The sequence below is a fragment of the Triturus cristatus genome, chromosome 7 (genome assembly GCF_964204655.1).
Source record: "Triturus cristatus chromosome 7, aTriCri1.1, whole genome shotgun sequence".
Taxonomy (NCBI): Eukaryota; Metazoa; Chordata; class Amphibia; order Caudata; family Salamandridae; genus Triturus; species Triturus cristatus.
This window is the reverse complement of record NC_140590.1, coordinates 1,383,794,126-1,383,819,997: the sequence shown is the minus strand read 5'-3', so window position 1 is coordinate 1,383,819,997 and position 25,872 is coordinate 1,383,794,126. Positions and strand designations below refer to the sequence as shown.

The following is a 25,872-nucleotide window of genomic DNA, read 5'->3' as shown; positions in this document are numbered from 1 at the left end:
TACCTCATGACCTACAGCACTTATTGTGCCAGTATGAGTGCGAAAAAGTAAAAGCATATCTCCTAGCCTGCAACTGCAGATTACTAGAACAGTGTTTAACTGCTAACTCGACTTTGCCAATGAAACTAATGACAAAGTCCAAACCTTCCTTTTTAATATATAAAAGTCAACCCAAAGGTAGGCCTATCAAGTCTCAAGGCAAGGTGCTGTATATTAAAACGTAGGAAATATATTTTCACATGTCCTATCAGTAAAAACCACAAATTGTTGTTTTTAAGCTTAGGAAGGCGCTTAGCCCCTTTGGCAAGAACAGGGTTACATGCTGATAACTCAGCTGTGCTATCGCCTGAATGGAACTATTAAACTTGGCACTTCAAGTTATCAAAAGAATTGTTAAATTAAACTCGACTCGATGGTTGCGTCGAATTTAATGTAACATTTGAGTAAAAGGCAACTTGAAAAACTTGCCACTCTGTTGCCAAGCTTTCTAGAGGTCATTCACAGGTGTGGGCCACAAGACAGCATTCTGCCCTCCTGGGAAGAAGTGTCAACGACTAACGGGAAAAGAAACAACAATAGAGGCCTGCCATTGGAAGAGGTGTTACCTCTCCCAAGCAATGAGCCACAAAGGGTGTGAACCCAAAATGCGAGCTTCAAAGGGGAAGGTGCCTGGAAAGGCAAATGGTGGACACACATGAGAGAGGCTGCTTTTTTGTTCTGGTAGAAAGGTTGGCTTTGGAGACAGAGAGGGGACACCAATTCTCAAACCGGGTTTCCTGTTGGCGTGCAAACTCAGGTAGCCACACCTCTAGGTTGGGCTACGAAGCCCCCCACACTGAGAGAGGGTTCTACCATTTTGAGAGTGTGCAGACAGTTGCGCCCCAGGATAGCTAGATACCACACATTGCAAGAAGATGTCATCAGGCGGGATGGTACATGGGAGCATATTGACTAGTGGTCACTGCATCTTCCAAAGGCAAAGAGTTGGCATACAGATGACACACCTGGCAGCCAGATCTCAGATCACATCGTTCCTGAAGAGGTGACCAAATAAGGTTGGACCTATTCTTCCCTGGACCTGGCAAAGAGAGGTTGCACAAAAGACTGGACTGCACCTGCTGCTCCTGGGCTAGCAAAGAGAGGACTGTGCCTGTGATGCCCTGCTCGAGGAGAAGTCATCCCTGAAACCCAGACAGAATAGGTGAACTCCAAGATTCAGTTAGCTGACTTCCTGTTAGACCAGGGCCACAAAAGCTGAAGAAGTAGCATTGGCAGAGTTGGTAGCCACAACTGCTTGCTCTTGGTTAACCGCTGAAATGCAGCCCAGGATACCGAACCCTGGCACTCAAAAATGTGCACATGAGTCTTCTGGACTTGGGAGAGTCATCAAAGTTCAATTTGGTCACCCAAGATGGACACTAGTCACAGTTAAAGGGAGATGCTGGTTTTGCTATGACCAAAGACCACTAGACCAGTGGCAATTCGGTTTTTGTCTGTATCTCACCTGTAATTCATGGTACATCGACCTCTGTGGCCAAAGTCACCCCACCATGTTGGAGAAGAGCCCCACCAACTAGATCTGACTCCTCAGTATCCTCAGCATCTTCAGCATTCTGTATTCCTTGCATTAGGACCGCTCCACTGAAGTCTATAGGAGTTTGCCCATATGCTGGACTGGAGGCTGCTTTGATTGCAAGGTAACTGCCCTGCTAAACCTTACTGGCCCCTCTGACTAATTCCCCTTCAAAGTTGGTCACTCAAAGTGGGCCAGAGTGCCTGAATACCACTTTATAAACAGTTTTCAAAAGTTTTCAAAGTAACTCCTAACCACAGTAGCTGTCAATGCTTGTTTGCATTTTCAGTGAAAAGTTGTGATTTTTGATTTACTTAAAAATTCATATCTCCCGAACCCTCTGGTGGATTTTGTTCATTTTGGTGTCGAAAAAGTCATTAAAATAGGATCTATTTTTATAAATTAGTGTTGGATTTCTTTTGTGTTGTGTTTTTTAAAATTGTTTCGTACTTCAAACTGATTTGCACTAGTTCCTCTGTCAAAGCCTGACTGCTAGAAACCACAGCTACCCAGGGTTGAACTAAGGTTTTACAAACAAGTCTGACATGACCCACAGTGGTGAGTAAAGGTAAAGGGAAACTAAGGTGATTTTAGGATTCAGTAGCGAGAAGAAGTGAGAGGATGTAGGGGTGATTTTAGGTTTTAAGGGTGGGTATAGGTACAGCCAGGTAAACATGATTTTAGTGTTTATGGGTGTGTAGAGGTAAACGGAGGTAAGGTTGATTTTGGGGTTCAGGGGTGGATAGAGGTAAATTCAGATAAGGGTTATTTTAGGTTTCAGGGGTGGGTAAAGAGAGGTAAGGATGATTTTAGGTTTCAGGGGTGGATTCCAGTAAATGGAGGTAAGGGTGATTAAAGGTTTCACAGGTGGGTATAGGCAAAGGGAGGTAAGGGTGCCTTTAGGGCTTAGGTGTGGGTAGAGGAAAAGGGAGGTAAGGGTAATTGGAGGGTTCACTGGTGGATAGATGTAAAGGGAGTTAAGGATGATTTTAGGGTTTAGGAGTGGGTAGTGGCAAAGGAAGGTATGTGTGATTTTTGGGTTCACGAGTAAGAAGTTCAGGAGTGGGTAGATGTAACGGGAGGTCAGGCTGAATTTAGGGTTTAAGGGTGGGTTGAGATAAAGGGAGGTATGGAGGAAACAAACACCTTTTGAAAACACTGTGATGATGAATAAAATACCCTCTAAATTATACAATAGTTAACCAACTAATTAGTAAATGTGACACAGCAACAAACATTAATTCTTAAAAACACATACTGACTGGCAGCAGCCTTAAAGGAAAGGACTGTGTTTAGAGTTTCATAATCACTAAAATTGACTGCCATCCGAAATGTATGGGTGTGGGTTACCTGTTTTAGAATTTAGAGGATGTTTTATTCGCCATCAAACATGCAGTGTTGTCAAAAGGTTTATGTTTCCAAGCTTATGGCTCAGAGACAACTTAGTAGTGTGAAAATACCTTTATATTGTAAAGTGATTTATTATTTATTTGCACACTTTAGAAAAATAGCTTTTAGATATAAACAAATGTGTGCGCTATAGAGTTCGCAACAATCCACAAGTTGTCTTACAAGAAACTAAAAAGCCAATAGTACTACATGCCCAGTGTAAGCAGTATTGTGGAAATCAGAATTGGGGCTAAAGTGTCAGAAATAAGGCACTGAAATGTCACACATATAGACAATTATGCAACCAGGACATTTGGCAGCTATGCAATGCCACAGGAGTAACAAAAGCACACATTAGTTTAAATGTAAAACATACAATGAAATCATTTGTTAGGGCTGCAGTACTGTGTTGACTGGTAGGTTGTAAAAATGCTTAGTTTCAGGGCAGTGCAGGTCAAACACCACAAGGCAGCTGGGTCCAGCAACACTAGGAAGCAGGACACGTCATTATAGGACTACACATAAACCTAGAGCCTGCACAGTGGCGTAGCCTGTGTCTCATTGGACCTGGTGCAAGTAACAAAATGGCCCCCCTGGCTGCTGTTTGAACTGTGATATTCAGCACTAATCTGGGCTCAGTGAGCCTCTCAGGCCTCCGGGTCCCTGTGCCATTGCACCTGCTGCACCAATGGAAGCTACAGCCCTAAGCCTGCAGGTCAAACATACTCATGTTTGTTGGAGTACTGAAGACATGGAAAGGTGTTGCTGGCAACAATTTTGCTTCACACAAGCGGAAACAGTTAAAAGTTTCAACTGTGCTCGTGCCCAGTAGCCAACAGGAACTGCTATTTTAAAAGGAGAGAAAAATAAAAAGTGCTCGGTTAAAGGTGCCAGACTTCGCCCGGGGCATACTAGGGGTGGCAGCTGTGACCCTGGCGACCCCTAAATGACATGCATGTTTTTAAACTCTATAGCTGAATCCTAAAACAACAAAAAAATGTTTAAGCAACTTAAAAGGGCAGGAGCTATTTAAACGACATAAAATATTTTCGTATAAGGGCAAATTGCGAAACATGCAAATAGTCCCCAAAACATCTAATTTATGCTTCTCCCCTCGTAGCTCTCCAGTGTGCCTCCCAGTGATCTAACTTAAATGCTTTTGATTGGGTGAATTAATATATGTATACCAGATTTGAAAAGCGTGTATTAAAAAAGATAATATATGTATTTTCAGACTTCATATGCTGAAGAGTAAAACAGTTGAATGTCCAAAATAAATTGAAGGATGATATTTGAGTGATACATTTCAAACAGTGTTGAGGAGCTTACTACTAATATTATTAGCTTGTGCTAGGGGCGGTATTTGGACAAAATATCAAGTTGTAAATATCGGGAGACACAAATATCAGAAAAAAATATTGTGACAGAAAAATATTATGATACAAAAATATTGTTACCAAGAATATCGTTTTTTTAGGTAATATTGTTTTTAAGAATATCGTTTTTAATATCGTGTTCAACAATATAGTTGTAAAAAATATCATTTATAAAGTTATTTTAAGGTGCTTTAGTTCATATATTTATTATATGTGTTGCTATTGTTTGTGTAATTGTTATTAATTATTTTAAAATATAGTTTTAAGAGATTTAGAATTTAGAATGTAATTGTTAACGGTAATTTATAGTGTTGTAGTGGGTTGTTGGGTTTGTAGGGGGATAGGATAACTTAATGAAGTAATAATTATATAATAATTTATTATTTAAGTGATTGTCATTAATTATGTAAAATATGGAGTAGTGATTTATGCTAGTTATATTTTAGGCGCGGGTTTCTAGGTTTAAAGGGATATAGGGTTTGAAGTTATTTAAGTAATAATTAAGTTATAATTATTTATGATTTCATTAATAATTATTTGATTGATTATTAATAATGTAAATTGTGTAATAATTATAGATTGATGTTATTTTTTTAGGTGTGGGCTGCTGGATTTGTAGGGGCTTAGGGAAGGATGTTAATTAAGGAATAATTAATGAACAATTAATTATCAATTCTTCATTATCTACTTGATTATTAAAACTATGTAACATGTGCTATACTTATTTGCTTGAATTACATTTTAGTTGCGAAATGCTGGGTTTGTAGGGGTCAAGGGTAGGAAGTTAATTAAGTAATACTTAGTTGTTAATTGAATAACAATTATTTGCTATTTGGAAAATTATGTTTTGAATAGTAATTATGTAAATTGATTGTTTTTAGCTTTTTAAATATATATATGTGTTAATTAATGTTTTTGTTATTAAGAGTTAATTATGTATTCTACATTCATGAGGTTACTCATTAATGTAATGTGTTTGAAGAAAACTATTTTCCCTACTCGTGCATAGATTGCAGCGTGAAGAGCAAAATTAGTCTTTGTAGTTCAACACCTTCCCTACTGTTGCGCAGTTTAAAGTGGGGATACTAAAATTCACTCCCCTGAAATCCAACACCTTCCCTACTGTTGCAAAGACTGGAGTTGTAATAGTAATATTTACCCCTCCGGAGTCCAGTACCTTCCCTACTGTTCTATTGAGATAACCATGCCATGATTTATTTTTCAAATGTTAACGTTTAGCACCCCAATGGAGTAATCAGGCGCAGCTGGTGTGATGGACTAGCAGCTGGGCTGGCGAGGGGGGAGCATAGGGGTGGGGGTTGGGAAAAATAAGAAAAATTATTTTAAAACGTACCTGCAGCTGGCCGCGTTGCACTCTTCTGCTCCTATTGTCAAGGCGGACCAGACTCCCAGAATGTCCTGCCTCCAATTCTGAAGCTGCTCTCACGAATGAGAGCAGCTTCAGGATTGGCCTTAGCATCCTTGATTTGTGTTCCAGGACAAACTGGGAGTCTGGGCCTGTTCTCCCCAACCCAGCTGCCTAGCAGGGTCGGAGAGAGCTTTCACCGCACATGACGGTTTGGCTGGCCTAAGACAGCCGACCAAACCGTCATGTGCAGTGAAGATAGTACACCTACCACTCCCCTCAGTGCCTGTCAACCCCCAGGCCCCGTCCCAAGACTCGGCAGGAAAGGAAAAATAAAACAAATGTTTATTATCGTTTTATTTTTATTTTGTTGCTGTTTTTGGGGGGGCGACGCTCCTCTACCATAGCGGAGGAGCCGCCGCCGGAAGCAATATGTGTATTTTGCCTTTATTTGTATGAAACAGTTTTCATTTGCGATGCTATATAGGTGATTTAATTATTCGTGAATGCACTTTGGTTATGTTTCTTTTCACTACAAGGCAGCAACCGCACTTGTGAATGTAATGACCTTATGTTTTTGGCAGTCCTATTTTCTTCTCCATTAATGTATTTGATTTATATGGAGCTTGTTTGCACAAACTGTTATTCGTGATCAAGGCTGAGAGGGCCGAAACTCTTTCCATTTACTTGTGTTGGGAGATTAAAACACTTTTTTTTTCCCCAGTCCTGAGTGTGCGTTTTCTTTGTTTCAACTGAACACTTCTGTTTGCATATTTATGATTGGTTCAGCTACCAATCTAATGCGCCACCTGAGTAGCAGCATTATGGCTGATTTTTTTATATAATGTATATTTAAATATATGTATGTGTAAATATATATATATATATATTACCTACTGGCGGTCGCTAGTAGGTAGTTATAGTTAGGACCACGTTTCCATAGGAAATCCGCAACATTCTATTTTGAATAACTTTGGCGCCGGTCGACGAATCCTCGCGAATTTTTCAAAATAGGTGGGGCGCTACGCTCCGCTCCTACCCTGAAAGTCTCGGGGGGATTCGTCAAGCGGGGGCTGAGATAAAAGGGGGGTCCCAAAACGCGTTTTTCCCATGCATTTTTCCATAGGACCTTTAGACAGGGCTACAGCCCGAACGGCTGAACAGAATTACTAGAAATTTGGCAGAGAGGTAGTCCTCAGGTCAAGGAAGTTCCTTTTGTAGGTTTGGTGTAAATCTGTTCAGTAGATTCTGAGAAAATAGCCTTTAAATCAATCTATATATCTGAGCCAGCTTACGGTGCGCTTACGGTACGCTTACCGTACGCGTACGGTGGCGTGCGCGAGCGCGATTCTGATTGGCTCTTAGATCTAAGTAAACATTCGAATCGGCCGAAACCAGGACGCGGCGGCCGCCATTTTCTCTCTCGCACTGAGAGTGATTTTTAAAATATAAAGCCCAAAAACATGTAAAGGGGCTGTTTAGACAGCTCCCACACACATAGCCATGTTGAGGGAGTCCCCAAAGATCCCCCAAGGCCAAAAACGGAATTTTTATTTTTTCGGTAATTTCGCCGATTACGCTTACCGTACGCGTACGGTAAAAAATTAAAAAAATAAATAAATTATCCACACTCTCTCCACCCCGTGAGCAATTGGTGCCTGAAGGACACCAATTGTGCATGGCTTATTACAGCTGAGATAAACTAAAATATAAAAAAAAAATAATAATAAAAAAAAAAATTATCCACACTCTCTCCAGCCCGTGTGCAAATGGTGCCCGAAGGGCACCATTTGTGCATGGCTTATAAAATATACAAAAAATTAAAATATTACCTTTCAAAACGAAGTGCATCATATGTCCTCCATGTGCGCACGGTGCGCGAAGCGCATCGTGCGTACATGGCCCATCTAGCGTAACGTGGGCACGCGGTGCGCGTAGCGCACCGCGTGCCCACCGTGCATGCACGGCACTAACTGCGTAAAGTGGGTGCGCGGTGCGCAAAGCGCACCGCGTGCTCACTGTGCGCGCACGGTGCGCGAAGCGCACGGTGCGCGCACGGAACGAACTGCGTTAAGTGGGCGCGCACGCCACGAATGGCGTAAAGTAACTTAGCATTTAAAAAACCGTACAAATTCACTGAAAAAACCATAGGTTTCACACACGTTATAGTTAGGAATTAGCATTTAAAAAACCTTGCAAATTCACTGAAAAAAACATAGGTTTCACACATGTTATAGTTAGCGGAAATTTTACTGATAAAAAACCAATGAAATTCCCCCGTTATAGTTAGTGCAGGCAACTATAACTCACGCGACCGCAATCTTCTGCTGATGACATATGTGTCTTTATGAAAAAAAAATATTTGTAATATATGTATAGCTAAAAATGTTTGGAAGAAGACATGGGCAAATAAGTGTCTAAATACAGTATTAGCATCAGCAGAGGATTGCGGTCGCGTGAGTTATAGTTGCCTGCACTAACTATAACGGGGGAATTTCAATGGTTTTTTATCAGTAAAATTTCCGCTAACTATAACATGTGTGAAACCTATGTTTTTTTCAGTGAATATATATATATATATATATATATATATATATATATATATATATATATATATATATATATATATATATATATACAACCACAAAGTTACCTTGAGAGAAGCCACACACGCAGGAAGCACCACACCACTCCGCAGGCAGCAATGTGAGCGGCAAGGGAAACGCTTGTTCAAGAGCCATACGCGTTTCGGATTGAAGAACATCCTTTTATTCAATTTGTAAGAGTCCCGCCCTTACAAATTGAATAAAAGGATGTTCTTCAATCTCCTGGGGTTTGCCTCTATTTGCCAGTGAACAAGGGCTCAAATAGCCCAAAACGCGTATGGCTCTTGAACGAGCGTTTCCCTTGCCGCTCACATTGCTGCCTGCGGAGTGGCGTGGTGCTTCCTGCGTGTGTGGCTTCTCTCAAGGTAACTTTGTGGTTGTATGCATAGCGGCTAGCCTGGCCGCGAGAAGCCCCAACGCCTTGTGTGGACCCTGAGTGCTGTGACCTGTCAGCGCTCCTTAGGACGCAGGTTACCTCGCCCGCAGAGATATTAGCAAGGTTCGGCGGCGGAGGTGACGCCCTTCACCAAACCAGGATTGACATTTTATTAGAGGCATACATAAGGAGCCACTTGGATAAAGAACGCTTTAAAGTCCTTCGATGGCAGCACTTAGGACTACATTATCCAGCATGCCATCAGGAACGCCCATTCGGGCGGGACTCTTACAAATTGAATAAAAGGATGTTCTTCAATCTCCTGGGGTTTGCCTCTATTTGCCAGTGAACAAGGGCTCAAATAGCCCGAAATGCGTATGGCTCTTGAACGAGCGTTTCCCTTGCCGCTCACATTGCTGCCTGCGGAGTGGTGTGGTGCTTCCTGCGTGTGTGGCTTCTCTCAAGGTAACTTTGTGGTTGTATGCATAGCGGCTAGCCTGGCCGCGAGAAGCCCCGACGCCTTGTGTGGACCCTGAGTGCTGTGACCTGTCAGCGCTCCTTAGGACGCAGGTTACCTCGCCCGCAGAGATATTAGCAAGGTTCGGCGGCGGAGGTGACGCCCTTCACCAAACCAGGATTGACATTTTATTAGAGGCATACATAAGGAGCCACTTGGATAAAGAACGCTTTAAAGTCCTTCGATGGCAGCACTTAGGACTACATTATCCAGCATGCCATCAGGAACGCCCATTCGGGCGGGACTCTTACAAATTGAATAAAAGGATGTTCTTCAATCTCCTGGGGTTTGCCTCTATTTGCCAGTGAACAAGGGCTCAAATAGCCCGAAACGTGTATGGCTCTTGAACGAGCGTTTCCCTTGCCGCTCACATTGCTGCCTGTGGAGTGGTGTGGTGCTTCCTGCGTGTGTGACTTCTCTCAAGGTAACTTTGTGGTTGTATGCATAGCGGCTAGCCTGGCCGCGAGAAGCCCCGACGCCTTGTGTGGACCCTGAGTGCTGTGACCTGTCAGCGCTCCTTAGGACGCAGGTTACCTCGCCCGCAGAGATATTAGCAAGGTTCGGCGGCGGAGGTGACGCCCTTCACCAAACCAGGATTGACATTTTATTAGAGGCATACATAAGGAGCCACTTGGATAAAGAACGCTTTAAAGTCCTTCGATGGCAGCACTTAGGACTACATTATCCAGCATGCCATCAGGAACGCCCATTCGGGCGGGCCTCTTACAAATTAAATAAAAGGATGTTCTTCAATCTCCTGGGGTTTGCCTCTATTTGCCAGTGAACAAGGGCTCAAATAGCCCGAAACGCGTATGGCTCTTGAATGAGCGTTTCCCTTGCCGCTCACATTTCTGCCTGCGGAGTGGTGTGGTGCTTCCTGCGTGTGTGGCTTCTCTCAAGGTAACTTTGTGGTTGTATATATATATATAATTCACTGAAAAAACCATAGGTTTCACACATGTTATAGTTAGCTGGACATTTTACTCATAAAAAACCAATGAAATTCCCCCGTTATAGTTAGTGCAGGCAACTATAACTCACGCAACCGCAATCCTCTGCTGATGCTAATACTGTATTTAGACACTTATTTGCCCATGTCTTCTTCCATTAAATTTTAGCTATACATATATTACAAATATTTTTTTTTCATAAAGACACATATGTCATCAGCAGAGGATTGCGGTCGCGTGAGTTATAGTTGCCTGCACTAACTATAACGGGGGAATTTCATTGGTTTTTTATGAGTAAAATGTCCAGCTAACTATAACATGTGTGAAACCTATGGTTTTTTCAGTGAATTTGCAAGGTTTTTTAAATGCTAATTCCTAACTATAACGTGTGTGAAACCTATGGTTTTTTCAGTGAATTTGTACGGTTTTTTAAATGCTAAGTTACTTTACGCCGTTCGTGGCGTGCGCGCCCACTTAACGCAGTTCGTTCCGTGCGCGCACGGTGCGCTTCGCGCACCGCGCGCCCACTTTACGCAGTTAGTGCCCTGCACGCACGGTGGGCACGCGGTGCGCTACGCACACCGCGTGCCCACGTTACGCTGGATGGGCCATGTACGCACGATGCGCTTCGCGCACCGTCCGCACACGGAGGACATATTATGTGCTTCGTTGTGAAAGGTAATCTATTAATTGTTCCTTTTGATAATATGCCATGAACAGATTGTGCCCTGCGGGCACCATTTGCACACGGGGGTGGGAAAATGTGGATAATTTTTTTTTTATAATTAATTTTTACCGTACGCGTACGGTAAGCGTAATCGGCGTTTTTTCGAAAAAAACCAAAAATTGCATTTTTGGCCTTGGAGGTTCTTTTGGGACACCTTAATCAAGGCTAGGTGGTTAGGAGCTGTCTAACATGCCCCTTTACATGTTTTCAACCTTTGCTTTTCCTCCCCCCCTCAGAGTGCGAGAGAGAAAATGGCGGCCACCGCTTCCTGGTTTCGACCGATTCGAATGTTTACTAAGATCTAACAGCCAATCAGAATCGCGCTCGCGCACGGCACCGTACGCGTACGGTAAGCTTACCGTAAGCGCACGGTAAGCGCACCGTAAGCTGCCACAGATATATATATTGATTTAAATGCTATTTTCTCAGGAACTACTGAACAGATTTACACCAGACCTACAAAAGGCACTTCCTTGACCTGTAGACTACCTCTCTGCCAAATTTCAAGTAACTCTGTTCAGCCGTTCGGGCTGTAGCTGTGTCTAAAGGTCCTATGGAAAAATGCATGGGAAAAACGCGTTTTGGGACCCCCCTTTTTTCTCAGCCCCCGCTTGACGAATCCCCCCGAGACTTTCAGGGTAGGAGCGGAGCGTAGCGCCCCATTAGTTTTGAAAAATTCGCGAGGATTCGTCGACCGGCGCCAAAGTTATTCCAAATAGAATGTTGCGGTTTTCCTATGGAAACAGGGTCCTAACTATAACTACCTACTGGCGACCGCCAGTAGGTAATATATATATATATATATATATATATATATATATATATATATATATATATATATATATATATATATATATATATATATATACACAGTTTAACATAATTAATAAAACATATTTTACATTATGTATTAATTGTATTAATATTTTGATTATATATTACTACAAATATATATGTACATAAATATGTATTCATATTTATACATTTAAAATATTAAAATCATATGTATAATGCATGAAATATTCATTATATATAATATTTTATTAATATCGTTTTAGTATATATAGTCATATTAATTAATTTCAAATATAAAAAATATGCCATGTAAAATAAATATTTTATTAATTATGTTATGCTACATATATGCCTATATATACTACTCTACTTGAACAAGGAACAAAACAAGTTAGCTAAGTCAGCCAGGCTTTTGAAAATGTGCCAAATGCAAAGGCTGTGAACATGGAATTAACCAAAAAGAATACAGACTGCATAATGGAAAAACTGAAAAGATAAATGAGCATATTACTTGCAATACAGACTTTGTGGTATATTTTTTAACATGTTCTTCCAGAAAATATTACGTAGGAAGTACTGTTAACAAAGTCAAATTAAGAATTCTGCAACATCTCTGAGCCATCAAAGATAGAGACTATTTATACCCAATTGCGAAACTTTTTGGGGAAGAACAGCAAGGGGAGGCCAAACATTTTAACCACAAAAAGAGAAATGAGAGAGGAGGTGATAGAGAATTACTATTGAGAAGAATGGAATCAAGATTGATTATTTTGATGAGAACTGACATACCGATGGGACACAACTTTGATGCAGAATTGTATGTACATCTGTAAAATAACATCCACTTGCAGCTGCTTCATCCTGATTTCTGTGACTGTTTGAAATGTGAGATAGAATGTGCACTTTACAAAATGACTCTGCTAATAGTTACTAATGCATTAACACTTTGGAAATATACAGCCCTGATCCTAATCACCCCATATTAAATTTGAAAGTAAGGGAAATGTGAAATAGAAGGTTTGTGAACTTTATAAAATGATGCTGCTATTAATTACTGAAGCACTGACACTTTACATCAGGATCTATTGTTACTAATTTTTAATAGAATGGAGTACTACTTGAGCATCTCCAATCAATGGGCATCGTCCTTTAACGTGCAATTTGCACCATCGAGCTGCTATAACACATGCACTTTATAGAGATCTCTCAATTTGCACTTTAACAATAATATCACATTTGCACTTTATAGAGATCTCTTTAACTCTAATTTGCACTCCATTAGTAAAAATCTCCCCTCCTAATCTCTATTTTGCCTAAATATAATTGCTCTCTCTCCCTCAAACCCATATCTTCTTTCTCATTTACATTGATAAGTGTAGTCCCTCTATCCGGAAGTGTTATTGTAATAAACAACAAAGTTATCACACTGTATAAAAAGCGACATCATCACTTTTATTACTTTACTGTGATAATGAATTGATAAATAGAAAAAATAATCTTATATGAAAATTGAAAAATATGTATTCACTTAATTTGCCACCTTTCTGCATAATCGATGAAAATTTATTTCGAACAATTTGTGTTAAATTAATGTACTTTACATGAATTTCATCTTGAATGTCAAGGATTAATTGAATGATAAGGAGAATACAAGGTGCGGACTAGCTACGACCGAAAAAGTAAAAACTGTTGATGGGCTATGGTCATAGACACCAATAAAGGAGAAGTTAGACGCCAGGACTCTATGGTCCTGTAGAAGGCAATTGCCAAAATGCGTAGACTGTCCCTATGTTTTGTTGCACTGATGATTAATTAATAAATTCTTAATAAATACTAGTGCTCCCTGGGATTCCTGAACTCCTGGAGTATATATATATATGTAAAGCAATGCTTTGGACATTGGACCCAAAAGTTTTAATTGTGCTGCTTTCTGAATAAACACACCTGTTTGAGTTTGTGTAATCTGGAAGATGATTGGACCATGTCTTTAAAACACGTGGGCAGTCGAAAGGCAGAGACTGTGTTACCTGTGATCAAGGCTTGAAGGAGCAGTAACGCATTGGGTTTCTTTTAACTTGTGTACTTACCCCATGCAATATTACAGCGCTTGCAGCAATTCTACAGCTGGTGTTGGTGAGCCTTTAATTGAGCAAAGGAGGTAGTGTTGGAAATATATATACATATATAAATGTGTGTGCATATATTACCTACTGGCGGTCGCCAGTAGGTAGTTATAGTTAGGACCTATTTTCCAGAGGAAATCCGCAACATTCTATTCCCAAAAAGTCTGGCGCCGGTTGACGAATCTTCGCAAAATTTTCCAAACTTTTGGCCAGCTCTGGTCCGCTCCTATCCTGAAAGTTTTGTGGTGATTCGTCAAGAGGGGGCTGAGAAAAAAGGGGGGTCCCAAAACGCATTTTCCCCATGCAATTTCCCATAGGACCTGTTGATGCAGCTACAGCCCGAACTGCTGAACGGAATAACACCAAGTTTTGGCAAAGAGGTAGTCCTCAGTTTAGACTCGTGCCTCTTGCATAAATGGTGTAGATCCGTTCAATAGTTCCTGAGAAAATTAGAGTAAAAAAGATAGATATATCTATGGCCTCGGAGGATCCGCGCACCCTAATCGCACCCTCTGCGAAACGAGCGCGCGCCCTCCCGATCACGCACTGAATGCTAATTGGCTGTCAAGTGTCTGTCTACATTCGACCAGGAACTGTTGGCAGCCATTTTGTGCCTCGGTAGAAGCGAGGCTGATTAAGTAAGGGAAATAAGTGTGTGAAAGATGTAAAGGGGGCAGGGTAGAAATACTCGGACCCTCTAGTGTTGCTTAGGGGGTCCCAGAAGGACCCCCTGGGGCCCCCCTTTTGTTTTGTTTTTTTAAACGGCGCAGGGTGCGCGGATCCAGCCGGAAAAAAAACACCCCGAAGCACGGGCTTCCGCGCTTCGTTAACAATTAGCCCCCGGGTGGGCCAAATCCCGGGGGCAAAATGTTTACAAATTAATGGGGGAGGGGGGCTGCGTGGCCCCCCTCCTGGAGCCCTCGAGGGCCCTGGGGAACGCCACCCCCCAGGGCTGGCTCCTACAGTGTCCTGGGGTGCCCACCCCAGGACACTGTTGTTTGCTATGAGGGCGGGAGTCTCCCGCCCTCCCATAGCAAACTTCGTTAGGATTTTGAAAGAGAGAGCAGGGAAACCTGCTCTCTCTTTCAAAATACTAACGATATTGCTTTTCCACACGGGGAGCTGCATGTCAGCAGTTTCCCATGTGGAAAAGCAATGCCGGCTCCCGAAGGACGCGGGGAGCCGGCTGGGACCGTGGGGGCGTTGGGGCTCCCCCCACGGTCCCCAACATTTTTTTATAAGCCCGGGGATGGGGTCCCCGGGGATAATAAAAATTAGTGATAGGGGCTATTTTTTTTTTTACGGTAAAATTAGGAGTCGCGCATCCTAACGCGTTGGGTGCACGATTTCTCTCGCGTAGGGTGCGCGGTTCCTAACGCGTTGGGTTCGCGACTCCAAGGGAAAAAAACTGAAATTTTTGGGAAATAAACATCACGCATATGATGTATCGTGGAAGCGCACAAGCGTCACGTAACGTGCTTCGTACGTGTCGCGTATAGGCTTGGAGTCGCGTACCGGTCGCATAGCAATCGCGCACGAAAATACGTACCCAAAGCACACCGTACGCAGATGCTTTCGCACAGGGATCGAGAACGGTGCGCATAGGGTGCACGAATCCAAAAAAAATGGAAAAAATATATAGAATAAAGTTTTGAAAATATAGTTTAAAAAATATTGTAAAAAATATTTAAAAATATATTTTTTTTAATTTATAAAAAAAAAAATTAAACAATAAAAACAAATATTATTTTTTAATTTTTAAGAGAATTAATTGAAAAAATAAGTTTAAAAAATGGTGATAAAAAAGTATTTAAAAAAAACATAAAGGAATTGACACACTGAAATAGAAAAATTCAGAAATCCATTGAAAATCATTAAACATCATAGCTTTAGAGATAAGTTATAGATAAGAATTAGCATTTAAAAAACCTTTGAAATTCACTGAAAAAACCATAGGTTTCATGCACGTTATAGTTAGTCATTTGAGTTGTCATCAGTGATGTCATCAGTGATGTCACTGACCATGTCATGAGTGATGTAATATGTGACGTCATCAGCAGTGCATTACGGGGGCGTGAGTTATAGTTAGCTGAACTAACTATAACGGGGGAATTTCTAGGGTTTTGTACGAGGGAAATGTCCAGCTAACTATAACGCCCCTGAAACCCATGGTTTTTTTAGTGAATTTCTAAGGTTTTTTAAGTGCCAATTCCTAACTATAACGTGCATGAAACCTATGTTTTTTTCAGTGAATATATATATATATATATTTCTTTTTTTTTTTTTTTCAACAATGGGGCTCAATTACAGGCGCACTCTCTGCGGGTGCCAGTGATGGGCTGAAGCCTAGAGCCCAAGCCAGTTTTTCATACACAAATGGCACTGCACTTAGTGAATCCTGCATTCCGCTTTTTAGTTTAGAACAGCACACACAAACACATCCGTATATGTTTTGTGTGTTTACTTAAGGATATATTTATATTTAGCATTAAATATTAGTGAAATATATTTAATTTACATGATATAACATTTATTTGTGGGACGGGTATGCTCAGACGTGAGTCCCGTGCTCTCCATGCCACTGGAATCAAGCTATCCTGGCTGAAGAGGGGTGAAACCCCGAAACCGGTCCTAGGATGCTTGTTTCCGGTCCAGGGAGGACCTGGCTTGGCAGTTCGGGCTGGACTGTTCCCATGAGGCACAGGGTCAAGACTGATTTGCAGATGGCCAGGTCGAAACTGGGGTGGCATGGTGAGCAAAAGAATTATGGATTTAACCCAGATCTCTTGACTGGGGGTGAATGTTTTGATTTGTTCTGCATTCTGTCCATCAATTAGTTCTTTTTGTATATTAAAATATTTAACATATACTACTTTGTGCTCTAGTTATATTCAAAATCGATATTTTTGTACAGTTTTTGACAATATTATTGTCAACGATAATTTTGTTTTTGATATTTTTGTACTTACCATTATAAGTATAGGGACACAACATTTTTGACACTATATTTTTGTCAAACAACATTGTTTACTTTGATATTGTGTCAGTGATCCCCAAGGGGCACTGCAGCTATGGCTATTATGTATTACCCATGAATAGGCAATCCCCTTTGACAAAGCATTTGTACATTACTCCTAGCAACCGTGTGTAATGAAAGGAGGTGGTCACATCTTGTAATCTTGTATACGGTCGCCACAAATGTAATCTTGCGGTTACTGCAACATCTCTAATAATATTAGTAGCTCAGGAAGAATTTCATTGAACATAAGGAGCTCTTATTGCATACATGGTTTTCAGACCTAATATTTGCCAGAAAAGTCCTCGAAGCACACTAACTGAGAGTTGTCTAGCTGATTGCTTGGAAAATTATCACAGTTTTAAAATATTATAGAAGAAACGTGGGAAAAGTGACAACAATGTCCATGTCTCTTACCAGTAGTTCCACTTCGATGCGTAGCTTCAGCAGATCATTGGGATCTGCTTTGTTCAGGGCCTCCCAGATGGCCACAACAATCCCTACGAGCACCGTCCTGTTGTGCCGGAGTTGGATCACGTCGTTAGGCTGCATACAGCCGATGGAGGCGAAGAGCTCATCGTTGGAGACCAAGCTGACCCTGCGTGGCAGGCAGCTAATGGCATACAGGAACCCTGCCTCCCGCAGGCTCAAGGCCCTAGCACAGCCTCTCCGCATCAAAATATCTGGCTTGGATTTGAAGTCCAGTGTCCGGCCCCTTGTTTGATCTCTGTCCACATAGTATCCTAGGGAGCCCGGCACCACCCTATGTTTGCCCGACATGAACTCATGGATAACTATGAAATATTGTCTTGCTCGCAGAGATGACTCCATTCTTTCTCATTCTAATACAAACACAATCTGTGAAACACAAGAAATACGTTATTTTAATGATGAACTGCAGTCTCTGTAGAAATTTCAGATTTACAAAAAGCCACTGCCTATGCAATGCATGTAGGGCTGACACAGAGTCAGCGTCATGTCTGGATTAGCACTACTGAATCTTAAGAAGCAATTGTGATGCATGGCTCTCACTTCCACAGGTATACTGACCTTCCAGGGGTACCAACCATTTGGAGATCTCTCAATGTTACATATAGACTGATTGATGCCTACAAATTTCACAGAGCAACATGTATGTAGATAACAACTTGAAACACTCCGTAATACATCTTTTATGAAAAAGAGGCCACCCTCCCTAGCTGTATGGTAGTTTAAAGTGACATAGTCCCAAAATATTGTCTAGATAAGCCAGTTAATATAATGTCATCAATACATCAAATAGAAACATCTATGACTTTATAAAGGATATATATGTAAGTATGCCTACATTTATCAACATGCATGAAATCAACATAGAAAAGAAATGTTTTATTTCGGTACCATTTCAGATCCTGTCTAGTAAAAAAGCCCTACAAGACTATGCAGTAGAAAAAACATGGAATGGAGACAATGGATATGTAAAAGTGCGATGGTGGGAAAAAGGAAGCTAAAACATACTGTTATCTAAATATAAATCCTGTAGTTAGGTGACTGTATATACTCACAACTCACAGAGGTTTCATAATTAATCCCACCACGAGTTTTTTCACAATTTCAATGCAGCAGTTTTGGTAGGAACAGAGGTAATTTATAAATTTTGTAGCAGTAGCTTTTTGCCAAATTAGAAAATATTGTAAAGATTTTGAAAGGCTAACATCTTTGTAAGGAGGCCGTCTGCCTTGTTTTTGTTTCCAAATGTTACTGTACACAACTTCACCACCTTCGTTCCTTCATCCGAAGATGTAAGACAGTCTCAAACACTCATATGTTTGCTGCCTGAATGTATGAAACAATTTGGCACAACAACAGTAATCAGTCCTGATTGTCTGCAGACATTACTGTCATTGGTCACTATAAACCTAAAGGTGACATGACGTCTTTTTCAATTTTTTTATGAAACATAGGGGCACATGCATCAAGCAATTTTGTGTTCGCAAACGTGAATGCAAAAAATGCTTTTCTGATGCAGAAAAACCTATTTTGCGATTCGGTAACCTGTTACCGAATCGCAAAATGGGTTTGAGATTCGCTATTAGGAAGGGGTGTGCTTAAGGCGTCCCTTCCTAATACGGTATGCAGGGGCCAAAATGCGGTCGCAAAACATTTGCATTTTACCACCTACTTCAAATAGGTGGTAACCCATTTGCAAATGGGAAGGACTCCCCAAGGGACCCCTTCCCCTTTGTGAATGTTTGTAAAAGCATTTTTTAAGAGCAGGCAGTGGTCCCACGGACCACTACTTGCTCTTAATAAAAAGAAAGGAAAAGTTTTCATTTTTCTTTTTGTAAGGCATCCCGTTTTTCTGCTGCTTTAAAAAAAAAAAAGATTGCTTTATTTATAAGCAATCACAGACATGGTGGTCTGCTGACCTCAGCAGGCCACCATCCCTGTGATGGCGTAGATTCCTAATGGCTCGCAAATTGCGACCTACCTCATTAATATGCATGAGGTAGGTCTATTTGCAACCCATTAAGGATTAGCGTTTACCTAATTGCGATTCAGAGAAAATCACAATTAGGTAATCGCCACTTGTAATAATGATGCATGTAGCCCTAAGCCCCTATATAGTATCACTTTGAAGATTTACAGTTTATAATTTCTTTCTAGTTAAATAAGCACAGTTCGGTGTGTGATTCCTGTTACCATGAACATAAGTACCAGAAGCTTGGCATTGGATGCAAGCATTTCTGCCAAGCAAGACTAAGTAAAAAGACAACAAGTGGCTCCATAAATATGACTAGAGTTTCCAATTTTCAGTTAGAACCAATTTTAAAAGATAAATTACCACCAAGGGAAATATTTGTTTTTCATTAGAAAGCCCAAAACACCAGATTCTGCTGCATTGTTACTGCTTAGGTGCCCTCTGGTACCAAAGCAGTTGCAGTGCAGTCTCTACCTGTAAGCACTTTTCTATGATGGATGCTTCCATTATGACACTTTTGGGCCATGGTAAGCCAATCAAGAAGCCCTTTCTACAAGGTACCAGGACTCCATGGACCTACTTCCACTTCCACTTTGGGAGCATGGCTCTCCTCGCTGTTCACTGCACATTTCTGTGTAGTGGTGAGCAGATGGACAGCTGAACTATGATTAGGGTCTCGGTCCATGGGAAGAGGCACCACCATGATGTCATCCTCCTTCATTGAAAGAGGAAAACGTCTTTGCTTCCTGAAAGCTCAGGTATCCAGATTGTTGCAACAAAGATGATCACTATGCATACAATGCTCCTAGAATGAATGCCCTCACATAAATAGGCTCTACCCAACACCTCTGTTCTAATTTTCACATGACAATTTTCTGAAAATCTCTCCTATAGAAGCTGCATCCCCTCATACAGAAAGACAAGGACCATTGCATGAACATCTCCAGCAATAAAGAACAGGCTTAAAAGAGATCAATGCGCATGTAAAGCAGTACTGCATAGACTGCACATGGTCCAGAATGCCACCGCCCACCTCGTGCTGAGATGGCCCAGGAAGTCGTCTGCATCAGCAGCACTCAAGATCCTGCACTGGTTGCCCATCCACAAAAGGGTACTATTCAAAATCTTAGTAATCACCTTTAGGTCCTACCACCAGCTGGGTCCCACCTACCTGTCAAAAAGGGTTGGAAGATATGTGCCTTCTCGCTCGCTCAGATCTTCCAACCTGAACCTGCTGGTGACTCCCAAATTTAGACTAGCCACGAAAGGAGAAAAATCCCTTGTAGTACTGGGTGCTAGGGCCTGGAATAAACTACCATTCCAACTACTCCAGATCCCGTCAGAGAACCTTTTCCGAAAGGCTCTAAAGACATGGATTTTTAAACTCACAGATACAGCCTGTTTAGCCCTAGTCTAAACCCAATCCTCAGAGACACCAGATACTGTCTTACCGGTGCCTCAATAGCTCCCTGGCCAAACACCTCCTAGACATGAGTGGTCAGCGCCAAGATGCTCCGTGGAGTGTAAGTCGCGCTTTACAAAAATAAAATTACATTACATTACATGTTTTGCTGGAACTGAGTTGCCTACAGTACATACATTAACTTAGAAAATCTACGAGTGAGTGTATATATTGCAGACAGTGCACTTTAGAAACAAGAAGCAACAGCCACTGCTCTGTTTCTCCATGTATGTGCTGCAGACAGCACATTCTGAGCAAAATAGGAGCATGGACTAATTCTGAACCAGCATACTGAACAAGAACATGTTCATCATGTTCATGTTACAGACCCAGGATCATCAAGTTTAAGTTCATTACTATTGATACCATGTCAAAATGTAGCTTGGAACCTATTGTGCAGAAAGAAGACCAAGCGCTTGACAAAATCACCATTCCTGATTGCAGTAATGTATTTAGTAAAAACACATTGAGCTGTGCCTTTTCTTTTTCCCAAGACAGGAAATTCATTAGAATGGTGACTACTGCATTGAGCACAAAGGCAAAGCACCTTAGTCAATTCTCACACATGCCTGGAAGGTGCACAGTCTCTGTATTGCTTCCAGATAAATAAAGGTCCACATGCTTGGTAAATATAAATTCTTAGCTGTCCTTGTGCTGGCTTTCAAATAAACACAAAATGCCATAGGCATGGCCCAACAATGTAAAGTACATGTTATTCATAATGACAACTGGACAGAAAAACAACCAAGTCATTCTGCACATACCACATAAGTTAACCAATGTTTGGGTATCTTGAGACAAAGAGCAGGGTAGTGTGACATTATGTAGCAGTAACAGAGTACCGTAGACCCCACCGTGTAAAACAAAACAAAAACAAAAATATATATATAAATATATATACATACACATACATATATCTCATGTCCTAAGGAGAAAATCTTCATTCAGTCAATCTTTACCATTTGTTTGAAAAATAATGCTGCAAGAGTGTGGCTTACATTTTCACATTTAGCCTTTTATCTGCTGAAATCAAATCTTAATGGGTGCAAATATATCCCTATCCATGTGCATCCTGGATAGTGTGGGGGACTGCACTGTTGGAAAAAGGAGTTTGAATGCTGGAGAATTAGGCAGGCAGGAAGGTGAGGGAAACAATGAAAAGTTGCTTGGGAGAGCAAATATACGGAAAAGGAACAGAGAAGTGAATTGGGGACAGGAAAGAAGGAAGGAAGAATTAATAATGGGAAAAAATGAGGGAGGAAATTAAATAAAAAAAGAAATTCTTTATAAGAACTGGAAAAACACCATCCCATGATGTTACATGGAGCAGAAAAAGAGTAAACAATGATAACCACTGCTTAGTAAAGGTTTTGAAAATGTTGAAAAACATTGACAATTCCCAGCCAGTCTTAACAACAAATAGAAACTGAAAACAGGAAAGCCTAATTGTGACAAACTTTTACTATGATAAAACAAAAGTTCAAAAGGTCTTACAAGATTCTCAGGCAAGTAAAACCGATTAGAAATTACTGAATGTTCCAACTAAATCAACCAAGCATGGCAAGAAGATTCAATATCTCCAGTGATAATAGATGATTTTTCACTACCCCTTCTGTAGCAGCCCCTAGAGCATATGTAGATTGTCTGAAAGACACTTTTCATAAGCAAATTCCACTAATGTTTTACATTCAAGCACTTTGGCAAATTTAGAAAACTGTAACAAAATAATGGAAATTATGGAACTATGCCTTAATGTGTTAAATGTGAGAAGCAGGAATATTTAGAAACATTCCTACATACCTGGTTTAAGATAAAATTCTCTCTGGCCCTTGAATGAGTTATGTCCTATTACTTTTGAAAAGTAACTGAATCTAGTAACGGATTTGTGAATATGGCCCTCAGGAATTAGCCTTGGTATTCCTAACTGTCTGCTTAGACTGCCACGGCTATACCAGGTGCCATCTAAGTTGTTAAAGTGTATGTATGTATTCTCATGAACCTGCTAACAAAAGCTACAAAAAACAGTAACGATTACAGCCTGTACCAGATCAAAATATAGCTTTGAATTAAACTCACATTTTTAGCAGAGGGCTGTATTAAATCATCTACACTTAGGCCCTGATATTAAGTTGTGCTGAAGAAGATGAGGTATTTACAACACCTGGTAAATATAGCTCAGTGTGAAGTATTTAGTGGATGCATTAAATGGCTCATTTCATTTTTTCAGATAGCAAATGAGGCATATTATGGTAAATGAAATTGAACACTCCAAATTTCACATGTTTTATTTTCCCAGAAAGCCTCTCCCAATACATTTCAGTAGGTTTGACCAGCCAAAACTATCAGGCGGAAACAGTGAGGGCATGATAATTATCACACAACTCGTAATTCCGATTCCTTGCAAACTTCTGTTTGCCCAAGGATTTCAATTTAGCGCTGAATTTATTATCAGGGCCTTTGTCTTTTTCAGCTTTAACGGTCATGAATATATGACTTAACTGTGTGGGAAATTTGACAGAAAAGTCTCATGTTAACCAGTCTCCAGATGTGTGTTTTTGTTCTCACTATCATTCAAAAGGCCCCCCTAATGAACTGGGATTCAAAACAAACAGCCCAACCTTTCACAAATATCTAGGAGCATAGCTTGGGCAGTAGGACTGGGGGTGTGCGCTTCAGATTTTCCGACAATCATGCTGGGACATGTTAATTCTTATATGAGAAGCATGCTTGAAGGAGGCTTAAGGGCCAATGGAAAGGGAAAGGTGTGCTGATTGTGAGGGGTACTTAAAATACAATGGGGCATATGTACAAGGAGTTAACACTGCCGTAGCGTCAATTTTTTGACGCTCCGGAAGCTTTTTTTATCGCCTTATTTACAAGTTGCCGCTAACCTCAGTTAGCAGCGTGAATTTTTAAGATCGCCACTTCTGTTAGCAGGAGTTAAAGAAAGTGAGATGCAAGGTAGGCGCTCCCGTGCCAAAACAGCAGCTAACCTCACTTTGCGATATTTAAAAGGAATTCCTTGTATGGTGCAAAACCAAAAAAACAGCCTCTAACTGCAGATAGAGGCAGTTTTTTTAAGACCAGAAAATAGCTGGTCTTAAAAATGGTGCAAACACTTGGGGCCTCATTTCAGAAGGTTTTGGTGCTGGGCAGCGCTGCAAGGAATGTTGCTGCGCTGCCCTGCGACAAAACTTCAGGGCAGGAATGCACAACATCAATTAGATAGGGCTCATTCCTGTGCTGCATTGCTGCAACAAAACAGCGTTACACCACTTTTCACTACACCCTTCTTGCGAAACCATGGGTGCGCTGTATTCACTGTACGAAGCTCCATGTTGCAATTATTGACAGATAAGTCTGGAATCCTGACGCATCTGTCAGCGCTAAAGTCACGCATTGCTTCAGTTGTGTCACAAGCATGACACAACTCCAGCAATGCATGGGGCCATCCTATCCCTGTGGCACTGCATCCTACAATTGTTGCAGTAAAATCTCATGGATTTCACAGCGCCACTCCTATGAGGCTTTGTTGCATGGTAACGCCCACTCTGCATACATCATACCTGATGCAGGTATAATGTGGCACAGGGCTTCATAAGGTCACACATATGCCTAGATGCGTCACTTTGCAAATACGGGGCAACGTGGTGCAAGTATCACGCTGCAAGTACATCAAGGAAATGACGTACTGGCGGGGTGAAACTGTCAGAAGGGGCTCATGAATAAGCCCCCCTGTCGTTTTCCCCTACGCTTACGCACAATGGCTGCCATGTGCCAACGCAGGCACTCTTGTGCCATGGTGCAAGGGTGACTGTGTTACGAAGTTGATTGATGTTGTGGCTCCATCACTTCTTGAGATGTCTGCAGGTGCGTCTGTACTGTTGGAGGGCGGGAGTGAACCAGTTGGCCTTCTTGAAGTGTTGTTTACCTGGTCTTTTCTTGAGGGGTGGGAGGGTGTCGGCGCAGTTTGAGAACCATCGGTCGAGGTTGCGCGCTGTGGTGTTGTCGTCTGTAAGCGAGAGGTGGTGCTGAGGAAGTTGACAAGAAGTTCTTCAGTGGCCTTGATCCAGCTGCAAGGGGGGCGATGATGGCGCTGGTGTACGGTGGGCATGATGAAGACGTGATGTTTGCAATGATGGTCGATCCAGGAGAGTCCGGTGATGTGGCTGTAGTTGAAGTTCCCGCTGGCAGAGAAGACGTGCTCGAGCATGTGTCGGGCTATGTGGGTTGGTGGGCTGACTAGCTGCTTGAGTCCGAAGTTGGCGAGGTTCCCCAGGAAGGGGGTGCTGTTCTGGTCACTGGGGTTGTCCAGGTGAAACTTGAGGTCCCTGAGTGGGATGGAGTTGGTGGATGGGAGAGCCTGGGGTGCAATGAGGCCTACAATGGCATCGGTGAATGGTGGTTGTAGGAAAGTAGGGTCTGCTTCTTATGGTTACCCCCACTTTTTGCTTCATGTGATACTGTTTTTTAGCTACTCTTACTGGGATCCTGCTAATCAGGACCCCAGTCTATCTGCATTCTCCCTAAACTGTTATGCCATGTACTTAGGTACACTCCAGATTGGATACTGGGGTACCCTTGTCAGTCCCTAGTACATGGTACCCATGTACCCAGGGCATAGGTACCCCAGAGGCCTCCCATGGGCTGAAGCATGTATTATGCCACCCATGAGAGGTCATGCAAAATGGTACTACAGGCCTGCCATTGCAGTCTGTGTAAGATGGTGCATGCACTTCTTACTTTAGATATAGGTTTCCTATATCTAAGGGTCACTGTGCTTAAAACCTATAAGTCACCCCTATAGCAAGCCATAACAATCCTGAAGGCAGGGTGCTTGGTTCTAAGTGAGAGGGTACCCCTGCATGAGCAGGACCTCCCTGCAGCCTACGGAGTCCATTCTCCCGGTTTGTTAGTGTAGCAGCCATTTATGACATGCAGAGAGCCATTGTGCGACCGCGTATTGACCTACTCTAAAGCGGCTTAAAGTAACCCTATTGTGTTTGGTATCAAACATTGTGGAATCATACCCCCACACTGGTAACCGGTGTGGGAGGTATGATTCCACCCCTCAGAAATGAGCTTTGTGAGGTCCCTGGTGTTCCAGGTACCATCCTTCTAGTCTCGGGCAGCTA

The 25,872-nt window shown here is 41.7% G+C and overlaps 1 protein-coding gene across 1 annotated transcript in view; it reads right to left on the bottom strand.

Annotated features, from left to right (window-relative positions):
* LOC146812104 (ubiquitin carboxyl-terminal hydrolase CYLD-like) overlaps positions 1-25,872 on the bottom strand; it is a 181,685-nt gene that overhangs the window by 141,318 nt on the left and 14,495 nt on the right. The window contains exon 2 of the mRNA XM_085619106.1: positions 17,232-17,672. Within this exon, the coding sequence (XP_085475232.1) occupies positions 17,232-17,645 (414 nt within the window). The 5' untranslated portion in view covers positions 17,646-17,672. The remainder of the gene's footprint in view (positions 1-17,231; positions 17,673-25,872) is intronic.